This window comes from Gobius niger (assembly GCF_951799975.1).
Source record: "Gobius niger genome assembly, chromosome: 21".
In the NCBI taxonomy this organism is placed as follows: Eukaryota; Metazoa; Chordata; class Actinopteri; order Gobiiformes; family Gobiidae; genus Gobius; species Gobius niger.
The window spans coordinates 18,684,509-18,701,403 of record NC_136872.1 but is presented as its reverse complement, the minus strand read 5'-3'; the positions used below and the strand labels follow the sequence as shown (position 1 = coordinate 18,701,403).

At 40.3% G+C, this 16,895-nt stretch overlaps 1 protein-coding gene across 4 annotated transcripts in view; it reads left to right on the top strand.

The window, feature by feature from the left end:
- The window catches only part of LOC306980477 (diacylglycerol kinase eta), a 117,996-nt gene extending 101,101 nt beyond the window's left edge, over window positions 1-16,895 (top strand). The window contains exons 16-31 of one of the 4 annotated variants that reach the window (XM_079579876.1): window positions 1,706-1,805; window positions 3,599-3,664; window positions 3,995-4,166; window positions 4,238-4,336; window positions 6,050-6,134; window positions 6,223-6,330; window positions 6,578-6,674; window positions 6,756-6,863; window positions 6,937-7,050; window positions 8,500-8,634; window positions 8,717-8,880; window positions 10,997-11,102; window positions 12,205-12,294; window positions 13,868-13,981; window positions 14,944-15,064; window positions 16,657-16,894. In XM_079579876.1, coding sequence (XP_079436002.1) covers window positions 1,706-1,805; window positions 3,599-3,664; window positions 3,995-4,166; window positions 4,238-4,336; window positions 6,050-6,134; window positions 6,223-6,330; window positions 6,578-6,674; window positions 6,756-6,863; window positions 6,937-7,050; window positions 8,500-8,634; window positions 8,717-8,880; window positions 10,997-11,102; window positions 12,205-12,294; window positions 13,868-13,981; window positions 14,944-15,064; window positions 16,657-16,700 — 1,723 coding nt within the window. In that variant the 3' untranslated portion in view covers window positions 16,701-16,894. Of the gene's footprint in view, window positions 1-1,705; window positions 1,806-3,598; window positions 3,665-3,994; window positions 4,167-4,237; window positions 4,337-6,049; window positions 6,135-6,222; window positions 6,331-6,577; window positions 6,864-6,936; window positions 7,051-8,499; window positions 8,635-8,716; window positions 8,881-10,996; window positions 11,103-12,204; window positions 12,295-13,867; window positions 13,982-14,943; window positions 15,065-16,656 lie in introns of all 4 variants that reach the window. The other 3 variants (XM_079579877.1, XM_079579874.1, XM_079579875.1) reach the window with 3 other exon arrangements.

Sequence of the window (16,895 nt, the reverse complement as noted above, 5' to 3'; positions counted from 1 at the left end):
CTCGCACAATGCTTTAAAAGTCAGTCACTGGAGTCCATAATTTATTACTGGGTAATGTGGGGCTCTTCTGTGCTCCATTTTCCTCTAAGTCACTTTATCTTGAATTAAAGGTGCTACTTTTTATGTGGGGAAAAAAAACGGTTTTATTTGTGTGTTTCTGATCGTTCCCAGTGGTTTATTTGGCGCTTTTATTTTTCCATCACAGTGGCCTCAAAGATGCTGTAGGATCAATTGTTTTTAGAGTTTTCACTGCTGAGAATTGATCCTGAGAGTTGTAGAGGCCTCTGTGATGGAAAGTAAAGGTGCCATGTTAACCACCCATACAGCCATTGGGTCACAAAGAGGTTAATTACGCACAAATAACAATGTGTCTAATGTACCATTAGACACTGGAGCGATGAGCCTCTGCACACTTAGGTATTCCATTAAAAATCACTTGTTTCCAGCTAGAACAGACATTCACAACATTAAAGGGTCTAGACAGAGTTTAAAAATGTTAAAATGATTGTATTATCCTCCCCCTACATGTTCCAGCCATGTCCTAATGTGTAGAATGAGCTCAGAGCTGTTCACCACAACTGCCTCTAAGATCCTGCACTGTCACTCAAAAAGTTGTTTCTTCGGGTCCGAGGTGCCGTCATGCTCGTGCTTAATATAGAAGGTGCAGTTCCACGTATGACCTGAGGTGGCAGTAATGAGTATAAAATGGCTAACTTGCATCTAGTCCCATTAACAATGTCTAGACCAGGGGTCACCAACGTGGTGCCCTTTGGGGCATGTCCAGTAGCCCTTGGGACTTTTTCTAAAGTGTAAAACACTTCATTTTCTTGAATCTAATTCTTAAAATTACAGTTATTTCTGTTCTTGTGACTCAGTATGAGTTTAAAATTTAATATATATAATATAATATGGGGTCAATATCCTATAAGTGAACAGTGTACGTTTAAGTCTTTAGGATTTGTTTTGAACTGGTAGCCCTCGAACAACTTAATGCTGTTAAAGTAGCCCTCAGCTGAAATAAGGTTGGTGACCCCTGGTCTAGACTGTATTTCTGATTGATTTCATGTTTTCCTCATTGAATAAAGTGCTTTTGAGCAGTTGTATACATTTTTTACTGGATTCTCTTACCACTAAAAACATGTACAGTAGTCCATGACAACATTGGGAAAATGCTTATCATTTTAAGGAAGAAATTACATGTTTGAATTCAGAGATTAAATCTAAAATTTGAGTAGCTTTAATGGTTTTAGAAAAGCATTTTTTCTTGATTTAGATTATTTTGTATCATATCAAGTGGAAAAAACCTTATGCCTGTTCCATTGGCATCTTAGACTCGCTCAAACCGATTCAAATTCATCATTAGAACCTTCATTCAAGTGATTTTAAGTTGTTTATCTCATGTAAGATGGTCATTTTCCCAGTGAAAGACTCCCCTGATAACACAGAAGACACATTTCTATAGATCTCCACTTACTTTCACTCCAACGCGGCTCAATGTTCCACCTCGTACCTTCCTTCATTATCGGTGACCTTAGTGCCAAATGTACGGACGAAACACGAAGGATCAGTCTCTTTATTGTCCGACACTGCGAACACTCTCCGCTCCCGTCGTGACCACAGCATAACATGTCCATCTCTCCATCCCATTAACCCCGCGGCCCTCTCGCCCTCTCGCTCTCGCCTCTGTGCCCTCTCCGCTCTTCAGGTTTCTGTGTGGGACGGTAAACGAGTTCGTGGCGGAGGTGGGAAAGGCCTACGAGCGAGCCACGGAGAACAAAGAGGAGGCCGACGCCATGGCCAAGAAGGTACGCGGAGAAAAAAGAAGGAATAATAATAAAGTCATGAAGCAGGAAAGTGCTCTTTATTATGCGTTATATAAGCGCTTGTGTAACAGAGGCCGGTGGGCAGGCGGAGGTGTTGGACGTGTGCGATATGTGGAGGAATAACATGACAGGAAAGGTCCCTTGTTCCCTCTGGCTTTTACATGTGATGCAGACGGTTCATTATGTCGATAATGGAAATGGTAGCGGAGATGTAAAGCATGAGAGCTGGGTCTTATATCCGCTCTACACGCTTGTACTATCAGACTGAAACATGGCGTGATTTTATAGAAAAGTGTAATTAGATTTGCAATGAATGTTTCCACGTCTGGAGGAGCTTTTACATTTGAGAGCAGGGTATAATAAGACAGGATATCATGATGTTTGCTGACTTAAATTAAACAAAAACTCAATTAAAAGTTGTTTATGAGACTAAAACTTTGACTAAAATGGCCAGATATTTTCGTCAACTAAAATATGACTGAATAAAAATGAATATATCATATCATTTAAATTCACAGCCAAAGGAACAGGTCAGTACTTTGTTCATGTGGGAGAAGAAACATGAAGCAGCCAAAGGACCTTGATTGAATATGATTTTGATAAATATTATACAATTAGTCGACTAAATGAATCTTGGTTTTGATAAAAGTACTTTAAAGATACTTGGTTTTTCGATACCGGTACCTGAGCAATACTTTTTCAGATTTTTGTCATTTAGAACAGGAAAACAGAACAAGAAGACATGCAAGATCTGCACATTTACAATACTAGGTCCATGTCCAATGAAATGTGTGGGAAAATTGGGAATAATTAGGGGGAAAATTGGGAGAAATTGTAACAAAAATAAGGACAATAAGGAAATAAGGAACAATAAGGCAAGCATGTGTAAAGAAAATGGGGCAAAATAGGGAAAAAATGGGGAATAAATTGAGGAAATTTGGAAAAAAATGGGGCAGAAGGGAAAATATTAGGAATGAAAAATTATCAAAAATGATGGAAAAACAAGAAAAATAAATAAATAAATAAAAATGGGGACATAAACTGGGGAAAAATTGGACTGAAAACAATCAAGTCTGTTCCTAACCCGACAGCATCAAAACGAAAAATATTTAAATTCAGTACCTGCTTTCGATACTTTTATTTTTTCGATACCAGTAGAACCTAAACTGTTTCGTTTACCAGACAATACCATAGATATAATAATAAGTACCCAGCTCTAGTTTTAATGGACTAAATATACATATAATTTGACTAAAACTTGACTAAAATTAGACAAAAGACTAAAACTGAAATATGTAGCAGAGATCTGTGGTTCCCAAAGTGGAGAAATGTTTCAAGATACATCCCCACTTTCAATGACTGTGAAAAACATCGCACTGTCAGACTTGCACAAAAGAGAGATTTTATTTACAAGTGCCACAACGTCCCTTCCTCAGTCAAGATAAAAGATTTTGCCTGAGGTTTTATATCTAGGAGCTTCACGACTTCTTCTACGCACCAACAAAGCAGATGTTCTCTTCACTAAGAATGAGATAGTTATGTTATCTATTTGTCCACTTACTTTTCACAGTGGAGAGTCCTGGATTGTTTGCATGGAAGTTTAATGAGTTCCTGCCTGAAAGATTTGCTTTTTGTCTTTAAAAGGCTGTAGAAAAGCTAAGATTTCCTGAATCAAGCATCAAAATGTAACATAGCTGTCACATTTCTGCCTGTAAGCCCAAAACATCACACAATGTAAATGTATAAACCCACTGTTGTGCACATTTGTGTTTCAGTGTGCTCTGCTGAACGAGAAGCTGGACTCTCTGGTCAAAGCGCTGAGTGAAGAGGCCGAGGCGCAGGTACCAAAACAGTCTCCATTCATTTCATAAACTCTTTATCTCTGGCCACATGGATTTTTTATTCTCATGCTTCACGGGCTTTGTTGCTGACATCCAGGCGTTTGAGAGAATAGTAATGACGGCGTTTATGCAGGCAGTCGGCTCCCTCCGCTCCCCTCTGACCCGGAATAATAATGAGGGAAGTCAGAAAAATCAATGGAAGCGAAACACGCTCTAAAAGCAGCCGTTTTATTCCAATCGCTTCGTTTCGGCGTCTTATCCCTCGAGGAGGACACATCCAGCAAATGATTATGGATGGAACGTCTGAAGCAGTGGTTGTGTTGTTTGCAGGTGGTCCCGACAGGCTCAGGTCCCGTGGAGGACGGGGGAGGCTCCTGTCCCAGCGAGAGCGTAGGGGACACGGCCAACGACGGCAAAACCTACAGGTCCAAGGAGCAGCTCATGCTCCGCGCAAACAGCCTGAAGAAAGCCCTGAGGCAGATCATCGAGCAGGCCGAGAAAGGTACGACCGATCTCCAAACAGAAGATCAGTGGATTCAGGACATGTTTGTTATTGTGGATGTTTCTGATCAGTGGTGGATGAGCAGAACCGACACACGCAGGTGACCAGGATGTCGTCTTCGTCCTCCTTCCAAAGAGAAAACAGCGAAGAGCTAAAAGACGCCGAGCCGCGTGAGTGGAGATTACAGAACGACTTAAGTATGAGCTTCAAATGAAAGTGCATGTGACAGGGGCTTTACCCAAATCTAAAAACGTCTTGAAAAAAATGGCTAAAATGGCAACAAAACGTATAAAAATCTGACAAAAACGTGTCAAAAACGCAACAAAAAAGTGATAAAAAATGACAAAGAAGCAATAAATGAAAAGCGTGCCAGAAAAGCAACAATAGTGCAACAAAAAAGTGACGAAAATGTGATTAAAAAAGTGAAGATTTTACACACAAAAATTGCAAAAATTAGATGAAAAAGTGCTGAAAAAGTCCCAAAAATATGATGAAAAAGTGACAAAAATGTGAAGAAAAATTGACAAAAATGTGATGAAAGAGTGACGAAAAAGTGATAAAAAAGTGACCAAAATTTTACACAAATGTGATTAAAAAGTGACAAAAAAGTGATGAAAAAGTGATGAAAAAAGTGATGAAAAAGTGATGAAAAAGTGACCAAAAGTTTACACAAATGTGATGAAAAAGTGACAAAAATTGACAAACATGTGATGAAAAAGTGACGAAAAAATTACACAAACGTGATGAAAAAGATGATAAAAAAGTGATGAAAATGTGATGAAAAAGTGACAAAAATTCGACAAAAAATTCGACAAAAAATGAATGAAAAAGGGACGAAAAACTGATTAAAAAGTGACAAAAAAGTGATGAAAAAGTGATTAAAAAGTGACAAAAATGTGATGGAAAAGTGATGAAAAAAGTGATGAAAAAGTGATGAAAAAGTGACCAAAAGTTTACACAAATGTGATGAAAAAGTGACAAAAATTGACAAACATGTGATGAAAAAGTGACGAAAAAATTACACAAACGTGATGAAAAAAATGATAAAAAAGTGATGAAAATGTGATGAAAAAGTGACAAAAATTCGACAAAAAATTCGACAAAAAATTAATGAAAAAGGGACGAAAAACTGATTAAAAAGTGACAAAAAAGTGATGAAAAAGTGATTAAAAAGTGACAAAAATGTGATGGAAAAGTGATGAAAAAAGTGATGAAAAAGTGATGAAAAAGTGACCAAAAGTTTACACAAATGTGATGAAAAAGTGACAAAAATTGACAAACATGTGATTAAAAAGTGACAAAAAAGTGATGAAAAAGTGATGAAAAAAGTGATGAAAAAGTGATGAAAAAGTGACCAAAAGTTTACACAAATGTGATGAAAAAGTGACAAAAATTGACAAACATGTGATGAAAAAGTGACGAAAAAATTACACAAATGTGATGAAAAAAATGATAAAAAAGTGATGAAAATGTGATGAAAAAGTGACAAAAATTCGACAAAAAATTCGACAAAAAATTAATGAAAAAGGGACGAAAAACTGATTAAAAAGTGACAAAAAAGTGATGAAAAAGTGATGAAAAAACTGATGAAAAAGTGACAAAAATGTGATGGAAATATGATGGAAAATGTGACAGAAAAATTTACAAAAATGTGATATAAAAGTGACAAAAATGTGTGACAAAAACCCAACAAAAAAAGCAATTTTAAAAAAAAATCCAAAAAGTGACAACAACATGGCAACAGAGTTGATAAGTTTTTGATGACTTTTGTAGGTCTTAGCGTTCAAATGAGGCGTTACAATGGACAAACTGCACTCAGTTGTCGACAGACACCAGTGTTCGCGATGCTTTTGCTGATCACGTCCCTGTGATTCTTCGCTCAGGTCACGGGAACCTCAGTCCCACTTCCCCCATCGTCCTGGAGAAACCGGAGAGCCTCAGCACCGCCATGTACAACGACGTCACCGTGTGAGTTCATCGCTCAGGGATTCTTCTCGTCTTACAAAACATGTACAACCAATGCCTTTACGTTAACTGTTGTTTTCATTTTGTACAGACAATGCTCAGAGAAGGTGGTGATGAACAACTACTTCGGCATCGGGCTCGACGCAAAGATCTCCTTAGAGTTCAACAACAAGAGAGACGAGCACCCGAAGAAATGCAGGTACGGAACAAACTTAGCAAAAAGTCCAAAGCTTTCTTTCAAATCCCAAAGCTCATTAGTGTTTGAATACATATTTATCGGAGGAATCTGGCCGTGGTCGCTCCAAATACAGATTTTCAAAGGCGGCAAATCCATAAAGATCTCATTAGATAATCACTAAAGACTTCGCACTGATGCTGAGGTCGTGCGAAGTTCATCCTCTCGTTTGGAAACGGCCTCATTGATTTGTCGCTCTCGCCTCTCGCAGCAGCCGCACTAAAAACATGATGTGGTACGGCGTGTTGGGAACGAAAGAGCTCGTCCAGAAGACGTACAAGAACCTGGAGCAGCGGGTTCAGCTGGAGGTCTGGGCGAAAACAGCACAAAATCAGCTTTTTTGTGTCGTTCAATCGTTTTTCAATCAATTTTTTCTTGCTTCCCCGCAGTGCGACGGCGTTGCCATGTCTCTGCCGAGTCTGCAGGGCCTGGCCGTGCTCAACATCCCCAGTTACGCGGGAGGCATCAACTTCTGGGGCGGGACTAAGGAGGACAACGTGAGTGGGCGTGTGTGGGGGCGGAGCTTAGAAAGATGGATTCTGATTTGAGATGTTGTGTGTTTTGGAACAGAACTTCGGCGCCCCGTCGTTCGATGACAAAAAGCTGGAGGTGGTGGCGGTGTTCGGGAGCATGCAGATGGCCGTGTCCAGAGTCATCAACCTGCAGCATCACAGAATCGCACAGGTAACACCACAGCGCTGCCAGTAGATTTTCAAAATAAAAGGACAAGTGATGATTTGGGCTGGGTAACTCTTAACCCCCGCCATTTTCTCCAGTTCAGCATCACCTGTCACAGTGTAACACCTCATTTGAAAGCTAAGACCTACAACTTAATACAACCTTAATTTTTCAAGGCTGGACCTTTATTTTGAAGTTCATAAAGGTCCAGGCCTGTCAAATCTTCAATACCTTCTACATTTTTTAATGTAGTGGCACCAAATTTACACTGGTTACCAATTACCAAAACTTACTACAACCTTTATTTTTTGGATCTGGACATTTATTTTGAAATTTACGACAAAATATGACGATTTACGGATAGTACTATTTGACAGCTTCTACAGTTTTCAATGTAGTGACACTAGGCAAGGCAAGGCAACTTTGTTTATACCGCGCATTTAGTACACAAGGCAACTCAATGTGCCTTGCCTCAATGCACTAAATTTACACCAGTTACCAATTATTATACTAGCAACCTTCTACAACCTTTACTTTTAAGGTCTGGACCTTTATTTTGAAATGTATGCACAAATATGACCATTCATGCTCTTCAATAGCTTCTACAGTTTTCACAGTAGTGACACTAAAGGCACCAGATCAATTATTAAATTAGCAACTTTCTATAACCTTTATTTTTCTAGCACCAAATTTACACCATTACCAAATCACAATAGAAACTTACTACATGTGTTTAATCCTACTTCATTGCAAAAATATACGGTGTATTTAAAGTATTCAGAATACAGTACTCTGATTGGCCAGAGTAACGGAATACATTACAAAATACATTTCAGGCAAGTATTCAGCATTCTATAACGTAATAAATTTTTAAAGTATTCTCCTCAGCACTCGGGGTGGGAGACTATACGTTTTCTTCTTCTTACTCCGTTTCGAGCTGTTCTGTATGAAAAAACACAGTATACAGTATTGGATACTTCTGTACCTGGTTATGTATAATGTGATTCTGGAAAACTGTAATGAAAGTGTAAGTTATTGACTGAATTGTAGTTCATAGTGATTAGGAAAAGTTGATTGAGGAAGCCAGAATTTGCCTTTTGTTACATTAAAGCAGAACTAAAGCTTTTTTCTGCTCATAAACCGAGGAGGAGCATCAGTTTTTCCTTGTCCTATTTTTGGTATATAGTTAAACAGGGAACGCGCCACAGATGAGTCTTTCTGTCTGTGCTCATCTGTGGCGCTCTCTTGGCACAGACCACTTGTCTTTTGGGACTGAGAATGTGGACAGTTATGTGTTGTATTAAACCTTCAACTAAAGCCAACAGTGTTATTTGATGTAGAATTTTTGACCAAGTTTACCTGAGTGTTGTAGCCTCTGAACTAAAGACAAATCATGATAAGGCCTCTTCTTATATACATGAAACAAGACTTTGAATTGTCTTGGTTTTCCTGCAGTGCCGTCAGGTGAAGATCCGTATCCTGGGGGAGGAGGGCATCGCGGTGCAGGTGGACGGAGAGGCCTGGGTCCAGCCTCCGGGAGTGGTCAAGATCGTCCACAAGAACAGAGCCCAGATGCTCACCAGAGACAGGGTACGGCACTGGGACTTTGCTTGTTTTAGAAAATGAACGTGCCTGTCATAAGTACAAACCGGAATGTGTTTCTGTTGGCCAGGCGTTCGAGAGCACCCTGAAGTCGTGGGAGGATAAGATGAAGGTGGACCCCTACCAAGCGCCACGGCCCCGGCTCAACTCCCAGCAGTCCATGGAGTACCTGACGGAGGAGGAGTGCGCGCAAGTGCAGCAGCTGGGGCTGGTGGCCGACACGCTCATCAACAAGTGAGTGACGTGGGGGCCAGTGAAATCAGAATGGGTGAAAGTTTTGTGCACTTAAAGGGGATGTTTGAGGCGTGAGCTCTTTGTGGTTTTAAACAATACTGAACTTTCCATGAACTTCCTCTTCAAGACTCATTTAGATACACTCTGTTATTGTAACTCTTCAGATTCAATTGTCTGCTTTATTCCTTTTATGAACCGTCATTGGAAGCAGAAAAAAAAAATGTATTCTGGGAAATTTAGGAAGACAGGAAGAAGTCATTTAGTTCTGAAATGTATAAAATATAATGTTTTTGATGTCGAAAAATCACGATTGATTTAAAATGGTCGTCCTGAAGATATTCTTTATTGCAGGTCTGAAGTGATCTGATCATTACAAATATTATATATATATGTAGTTTTTTCTTAACCTTTTGCTTAATCCTAACTCTCATCTGAAGTGAGCACATTTTCCCCATTTTGGCTTTCTCAAATAAAAGCTGCTTGATTAAAAAGCGTAAAAATAGCGCCGAAAACAAGGATGAGAAGGCAAAAATAAAGCAACAAAACCATGACAAAAAAAAGCAATGAAAACCCGATGAAAATGAGACAAAAGCATGACAAAAAAACTATGAAAAAAGTCAAAAAGTGAAGACAAGGCGAGGAAAAAGATCAAATGAGGCTTTACTCTGGCCTATAGGCTGCAACATTTTAGATTTGGATAAAGCTGAACCAGAAGAGAGAAAATGAGAAAAAATGTGAGAGATAATGTGCTCAGTTAAGGCGGGGTTAAGGGGTTAAACTACGACACAAACACTTGGCTTCAGCAGTGGTTATTTCATTTTATTTGGCTACTTAAGGTATTTGTATCATAGCTTCTGACCCAGCCTTGATTAGTGTTCGTTTGCATTAGCATGCTCCCGCTAGCTTTAGCATGCTACTGCTAACTGCAGAATTTTGCGCGAGAATCAAAAAAAGGTTAAAACTAAGGTTAAAACTAATTGAAATCTCCAGGGTCTTAGCTTTACAATGACATACAGCATGCCCATATTCACTTAGATTTAGAGGGTAAAAGTTGTGTTTTTAAGGCGTGGGGGAGCCATAACTTGTATCGGTTCAGTATCGGATATTTGTAGCCGATACCCGATATCGTAGTTTTTCCAGTATCAGCTCCGATATTGGATCAGTGCATCCCTATTTAGTACAGTTATTCATTTATTAGTGAACTAAATGTGTGTACAGTACATTTTTAGATCAGATCAACAAAACAGAAATGCCAAAATATACTTTTGTAGACACAGGTTATACCATATGTGGACATGGCATTCCTAATTTGAACGCTTAGAACATCTAGAGATCAGAGTTGACAGAAAACTCCCATAAACCCTCACAGTTATGTTTTAAGTCAGTTTTCGGTTCCTTTTTAACACGTCCATGAGCTGAGACTGGAATATGAAACACCAAAGTAATACAAGACATTTCCATTGGGTTTCAGGACGTATTTGTCGAGGCCTAAACTACACGATGAGCAGGCTTTAAACATAATAAGACTCGGTTGTTTTGCGAAAGATTTGTCATTTCGTAAAAGAAAAACATCCGATCTGCAATTTTATATTTATGTTTTTCAAAGCGCTCATGATAGACACTCATAAACACCATTTTGTTATGTTTACACATTCCCCCGCCCCATAAACGCTCCCAAAATGACCCTCCATTTTCCTCCTTGAAAGCATCTTGACATTGCAAATCGCCGGTCACTATTTTTTGCCGAGATTCCTCCGCCTCGCAGCAATCATCGGCGTTATTTGCAGAACTAATGCCTTCTCCTTTCCCGCTCCATCTCTCCCCCTATCACCTCTCCCCGGGCTCCGGCGCCTGGATTTCCCATTATTATTTTCAGCTGGGGTACTTTTTCAATCATCCCCGCTCAACTAATTGTCTCCAGCGCGACGGTAAATATTGTAATAGTAGACTTACGCTGCCGAGTAAACGCCGTTTTCAATATCGCGGTGTACAATAGAGAGCGCTCGGAGTTTAACCCGTTCATCTAATCATTGTAATTACGCCGTCGCTAATTACGCAGGAGTGGTAATTAAAGTTGGTTCCAGCCGCTGATTTTCTCCTCCCACTCGTTTCGCAGGATCCGGGACACCGCCAAGAGCCAGAAGCTGGTGGAGCAGGAGCTGGCCCACGCAGTCAACGCCACGGCGCTGGTGCTGACCGAGGCCAAGCTGTCCAGTCCGGAGGTGAGGGAGAGGAGAGGGGGGACAGAGGGGAGCGAGAGGAAACATGCTCAGGTTTGGGAAAGGGTGGAGCTCAGCCGCCTCAGAGTCCAGATCTTTACCCTGTTGAGGATCTTTGGGATGTGCTGGAGAAGTGGTCGCATTCTCCCATCATCAAAGCCGCACTGGGTCTTTTGCAGAGCCAGCGTCAGCATCTAGATTAGTTTAAATGTCTCAAATTGAGCATAATATTTTATATTTAGTCGGACCTAGAATATTTCACTTGTTCTGAGTAGTTTCTTTCATGTTTATTTATCTGCCAATGGGATGGGAATATTGCACTTCTCCCATTGACAGTTTTACTTTCTTATTTCAAGAGAGATTAACTTAGAACCAGTAAAGAATATCATCAAATCAGCAAAGTGTTTTCGTTTAGATCAGGAAAAAAGTTTGAACCAAGATTAATATTCTCAATTCAAGTAATTTTAACCCATGCTTGAGATTTAGTTTTTGAAGTGTAATCAAAGCTATATCAAAGCTTAATCTTCTTTAGTGTTAAAGCAGAACTAAGTAACTCATGCCCCTAGAGGCCATAGGCGCCACTGCAGGTGACAGAAAAGACAAAGGGAGAGAGGGATGTTGTACATCCAATTACACAATGGAGATCATTTTTCTTAACTCAAACTTGGCTGTAAATACTGTTTAAGTGGCGCTAGCCCACAGTTAGCTTTGCCCTTTAGCCTGTTAGCTTCTTCGTGATTCCTCCCGGGGGGAGATGAAAGATCATCCCATTAACTCTTGTTTTACCTACAGAGGGACTACGGAAACAAGTAAACATGTTACTTAGTACTGCTTTAATGCACAGGCGACAATGGCGTCTGATGCAAAGGGATAGATTTAGCCTGTATTTGTAGACATTTTAAGTTTCATTTAGTGGATCAGTCAACATCAACATGCGCAGAATTGCAAATGGTGCTATTCAATTAGAGTTAAAGGCCATTTCAGCGCTCACAAAGCAGTCACCAGGCAACCGCTGACTTTGCCACGTTTTATGCCAAGGTTTTTTTTTTTTCATTGTTTTATTCAGTACAGTGAAATTCCACTGAATTGTGTGCTGTTTACCCAGTGTCTGAGTCGAAGCACGGCTGTGGAGATCGTCAACAGCAGCAAAGTCCTTCAGGCCGAGACCAGGATGCTGCTGGATGGAAAACTACTGGTAAAAGAACTCAACCTCGATCTTTGCTTTTCTTTTTCTGCTCGCGTTTCACTTTATTTTTGCTTTTGTCCACCGTAGTTTTGTCGCTTCAGAGAAAAACAGGCTCTTTACAATAGGCCTTTGTCAAAGCAGTGACATGCCAGGGAACAGCTCAAGTTACAGAACTGTCCCTGCTGTCAATGCAAAGTCCATTTATTTACAAGGGCAGAAAAAGAAATGTTTGGCCTCATGTACCAATCAGTGAATAAACGTTCACCCACACACAAAACAGCTCTTTCCATCAACTCTGAAGCCATCACAGACTTTCAAACTCCTCAGTACACACATCAGTAACACATTCAAATGGAAGCAGCATGCAGATGAAACCTACAACAAAAAACAATAAAAGACTTCTTGCAACAACTGAAAAAGTTCAGAGTCAGACACAACATCCTCCTTCAGTTTTACACAGCCATAATTGAGAGCATCCTCAAATAATCAATAACAGTCTGGTATGGAAGACTGTCATTCATGCACAAAACTCCAACATATACCATATTTTCCAGACTATAAGTCGCTCCTGAGTATAATAAAAATTGCCTAATGAAGGAAAAAACAACAGGCTGAATTGGTGCTAACGTAACACATTGATTGTTAGCTACATGAAGCATAAACAACAAACTAAATAGGTGTCTGGTATGTTAATGTCACATAAACAGTTCAGATAACTATAGCAAGAACATACAAAACTCTCCATCTCACTCCAAAATCTTCATCCTCTGTGTCACTTCTGAACAATCGCCATGGCAATGACCTGGGCACAGAGGTGAACCGTTGACAAGCTTCTCCCGGCAGCACGTTTTTCAAGCTCTCATTTACAAACTCGTTCCTCTCGCTGTGACTCTAGCTTTCAACCCGTGATTAGCTTTGTTATGTTTTCTTCTTTGTGGTAAGAGTAATCTCCGCTTCTTGCTCACTCCAACCTTGCTTTCTGCTGCTCGATTAGCAGCAGAAGCTGCTAATGTGAAATTATATATTCGAATTTTTAAAAAAGGGGAAAAAAAATCACATATAAGTCACTCCGGAGTATAAGACGCACCTGCCAAACTATGATAAAAAGTGCGACTTATTGTCCGGAAAATACGGTTATCAACAAATCATCCAAAATCACTGTCCACACAGTCCCATCCATAGAGACTCTGTATCAAAGACGAGCCACACAGCGGGCGCTGAAAATCACCTCAGACCACACACACCCTGCTCACCACCTGTTCACACTCACGCCCTCTGGGAGGCGCTGCAGGTCTTTGAAAGCCAACTCAGACAGAGCTAAGAACAGTTTTTTTCCTACTGCCATATGGACACTAAAAAAATGCCTATAGTAACTGTACCTGTATCTGTACCTCATCATCGTCACTCTTTTTGTCACTTTTTTGGGGTTAAGAAGTTAAAAAGCATCAAATGAACTGCAGTAATTAATTTTCTGGAAAATAATGACATCGCTCACCAATTTTGACTGCATTAGTTTGTCAGAAATACCCGCCCTCCTGTAGCTTTCCCCATGTCCCGCTGAGTGACCCTGTATTGTCCACAGTCCCATTGTGAGGAGGAGAAGGAGCTGAGGTCCACGCTGAACTCTCTGAGCGCTGAGCTGCACAAACTCGACGACATCCACTGGATCTGCCCGCTCATGCAGTGCACTGAGGAGGTGAGACACTCGACACTGGAGACTCAGGAGAATGACGAGCAAGAACGATAGTTTTATACTTTTATCCTGAATAAGTTGAGACAAAGCATACGCTAAACAGATTTAACCAATTCTTTCATATCAGTATTCGATAAGGCCGGGTAAGAAAAGATAATCCGTTATTGATCTCACAATGGAGAAATTCACTCAGTTAAATGTTTCCTGTCTGGTATCGGAAAAATAGTGATGGTTCTACTGGTATCGAAAAAATATAAGTATTGAAAGCAGGTACCACTTCTTTTTTTTTAATCTTTAGATCCAACTTTTGATTGGTTGATTCCATTACAGGAAGTGACTTTTTTTTCTTTCTTTTTTTGTTTTTGTTTTACTGATATTTTCCCCCAATTTTTCTTCCCAATTTTTCTTCCCTATTTTTGCCCCATTTTTTACACAATTCTTTCTTATTATTGCCACAATTTCTCCCAATTTTACAATTTTTTTTCCAAAATTATTCCACATTTTTCAGACACATTGGAGATTAATTATTTTTCTGTTTTCTGGTTCTAGATGACAAATATTTTAGGTATCGTTCAGGTATCGGTATCGATATCGAAAACCAAGTATCGTTAAAGTACTGGTATTGAAAAGAATGTAACGTTACCCAGCTCTTGTATTAGGTCACATTTTTTACTTTATTTTTTAATAACAAAGGCTAAAATGGCCAAATTCCATAAGAATACTTTGGTTTCCGTTGCCATGCAGTGACATCATCTGCATACCCACCACAGTCCTGCTCGTCACTGTCAGACGCCAGGGGAAGCTCTCGTGCCCTGAGTCTCTCTGGACAGTCCATAACTGCAGGTCAAACATGATTTTGTCTGACAGCGATCTTTTGACCCCGGGGCCGGGTCTCCTGACGCTCCGAGGTCAGACGGGGTCGTTTGTTTTGACGTTTTGACGCGTGTTTGTTGTGTCTCCGCCAGGACTCGGTGAGGAGCAGCAAGAGCAGCAGCAGCAGCAGCAGCATGAAGCTCAAGATCATCCCCAAAGCAAAGAAGGAGAGGGAGAAGCTCCACAAACAGAAGTCCAACAGCTCCCTGTCAGGTAAACACACAGGCAGTCTCTATCCTTGCTTTTTTTGCGCTATTTATAGTCGCATTATTGTTGCTTTTTCGGCAGATACAGTGCCTCTCGAAAGTACTAATACACATTGAACTTTTGCACATTTTGTCATGTTTACAACCATAAACATAAAGATTTTATTTTGATTTTTTTTTACTGAAAGTTCACACACAAGAAACAGACAACTGTGAAGTGAAAGCAAAATGATACATGATTCTGTTTTGTTTTTTGTTTTTTTTAATAGAAAACCGAAAAGTGGGCGTGCATAAGTATTCATACAGCATGAATGAATACTTTGTGGAACCCCCTTTTGCTGCAATAACAGCACAAGTCTTTTAGGGTCTGACTCTACAAGATTTGCACATGTAGAGACTGACATTTTAGCCCATTCCTCTTTCCAAAACAACTCAAGCTCTGTCAGATTAGAAGGAGAGCATTTGTGAACAGCTGTTTTCAGATCTTTCCACGGATTTAGGTCAGGACTTTGACTGGGCCATTCTAACTCATTAATATGTTGTTGTTTTTTTTCATTTGTCATTGTCCTGCTGGAAGGTGAATCTCCGCCCCAGCCTCAATTCTCTTGCAGGTTTTCCTCCAAAATGTTCCTGTATTTGGCTCCATCCATCTTCCCAACTATTCTTACAATCGTCCTAGTCCCCACTGAGGAAAAGCAGCCCCACAGCATGATGCTCCCCCCCATATTTGACACTGGGGATGGTGCACTCAGGACCATGAGCAGTGTTAGGTTTGCTCCATACATAACGTTTTGCATTTGGGCCAAAAAGTTACATTTTTGTCTCATCTGACCAAAGCTCCTTCTTCCACATGGAGCTGTGTCCTCCATATGACTTCTAGCAAACTTTAAACGGGATTTCTTATGGCCTCCTTTCAATAATGACTTTCTTCTTCCACTCGTCCATGGAGGCCAGATTTGTTAGAGTACGACTTATGTCCCATGTACAGATTCCCCCAGCTCAGCGGCAGGACTTCACAGCTCCTCCAGAGTTATCATGGGGCACTCGGTTGTATTTCTTACTTGATCATGTGCTCCACTCATTTAAAGGGATATTTCAGGATTTTTGACACAGGGCCTCATTTCCTAGTTTTCCAGAGTGTTGCTGATTTCTGGTGATATTTTATTTTATTTTAACATATTTTATTATGTTTGAAGAGTTTCGTGGCGCTAGGCTAGTGCTAGGCTAGCACATTTATATGGTATCAGCTAGCCTGCGTTAAAAACAGACATTTATATGGTTAGTCTGGCGTTATAAGTGATTTGCCTCAGGTGCACTGTGGAGCGGGTCAGACTGTTTTTAACGCAGGCTAGCTGATACCATAGAAATGCGCTAGCCTTGCACTAGCCTAGCGCCACGAAACTCTTTAAATATAAGAACTGCATGAATTACAAAAAAAAATATCTCCAGAAATCAGCAACACTCTGGATAACTAGGAAATTAGGCCCTATGTCAAAAATCCTGAAATATCCCTTTAATGACATCACATGGAAACAAACGGAACAGAAACCTTTCTTTAAATGAGTGTTTTCCTAAGCAGTGATCTTCTTCTCCCCCCAGGGACCTTGGACATCAAAGCCGGCGACGATTTCTCAGGCAACTGAAGCGGCTCCTCCCGTTGGGGTGCGTTTGTTTTTTTCACCTGTGACCCAGTGGCGTTGAGGAGCTCCCCCTGCTGCTCTCCTGCTGTCACTGCTCACGGCGCCCGGCAGAGAGGATCGAGCCAAACACACAGGAAGTTCAACTCTCCTCCGGCTTCTTTTACTCCTCGGCACTTCTTTTTTTTTTAACATTTTATT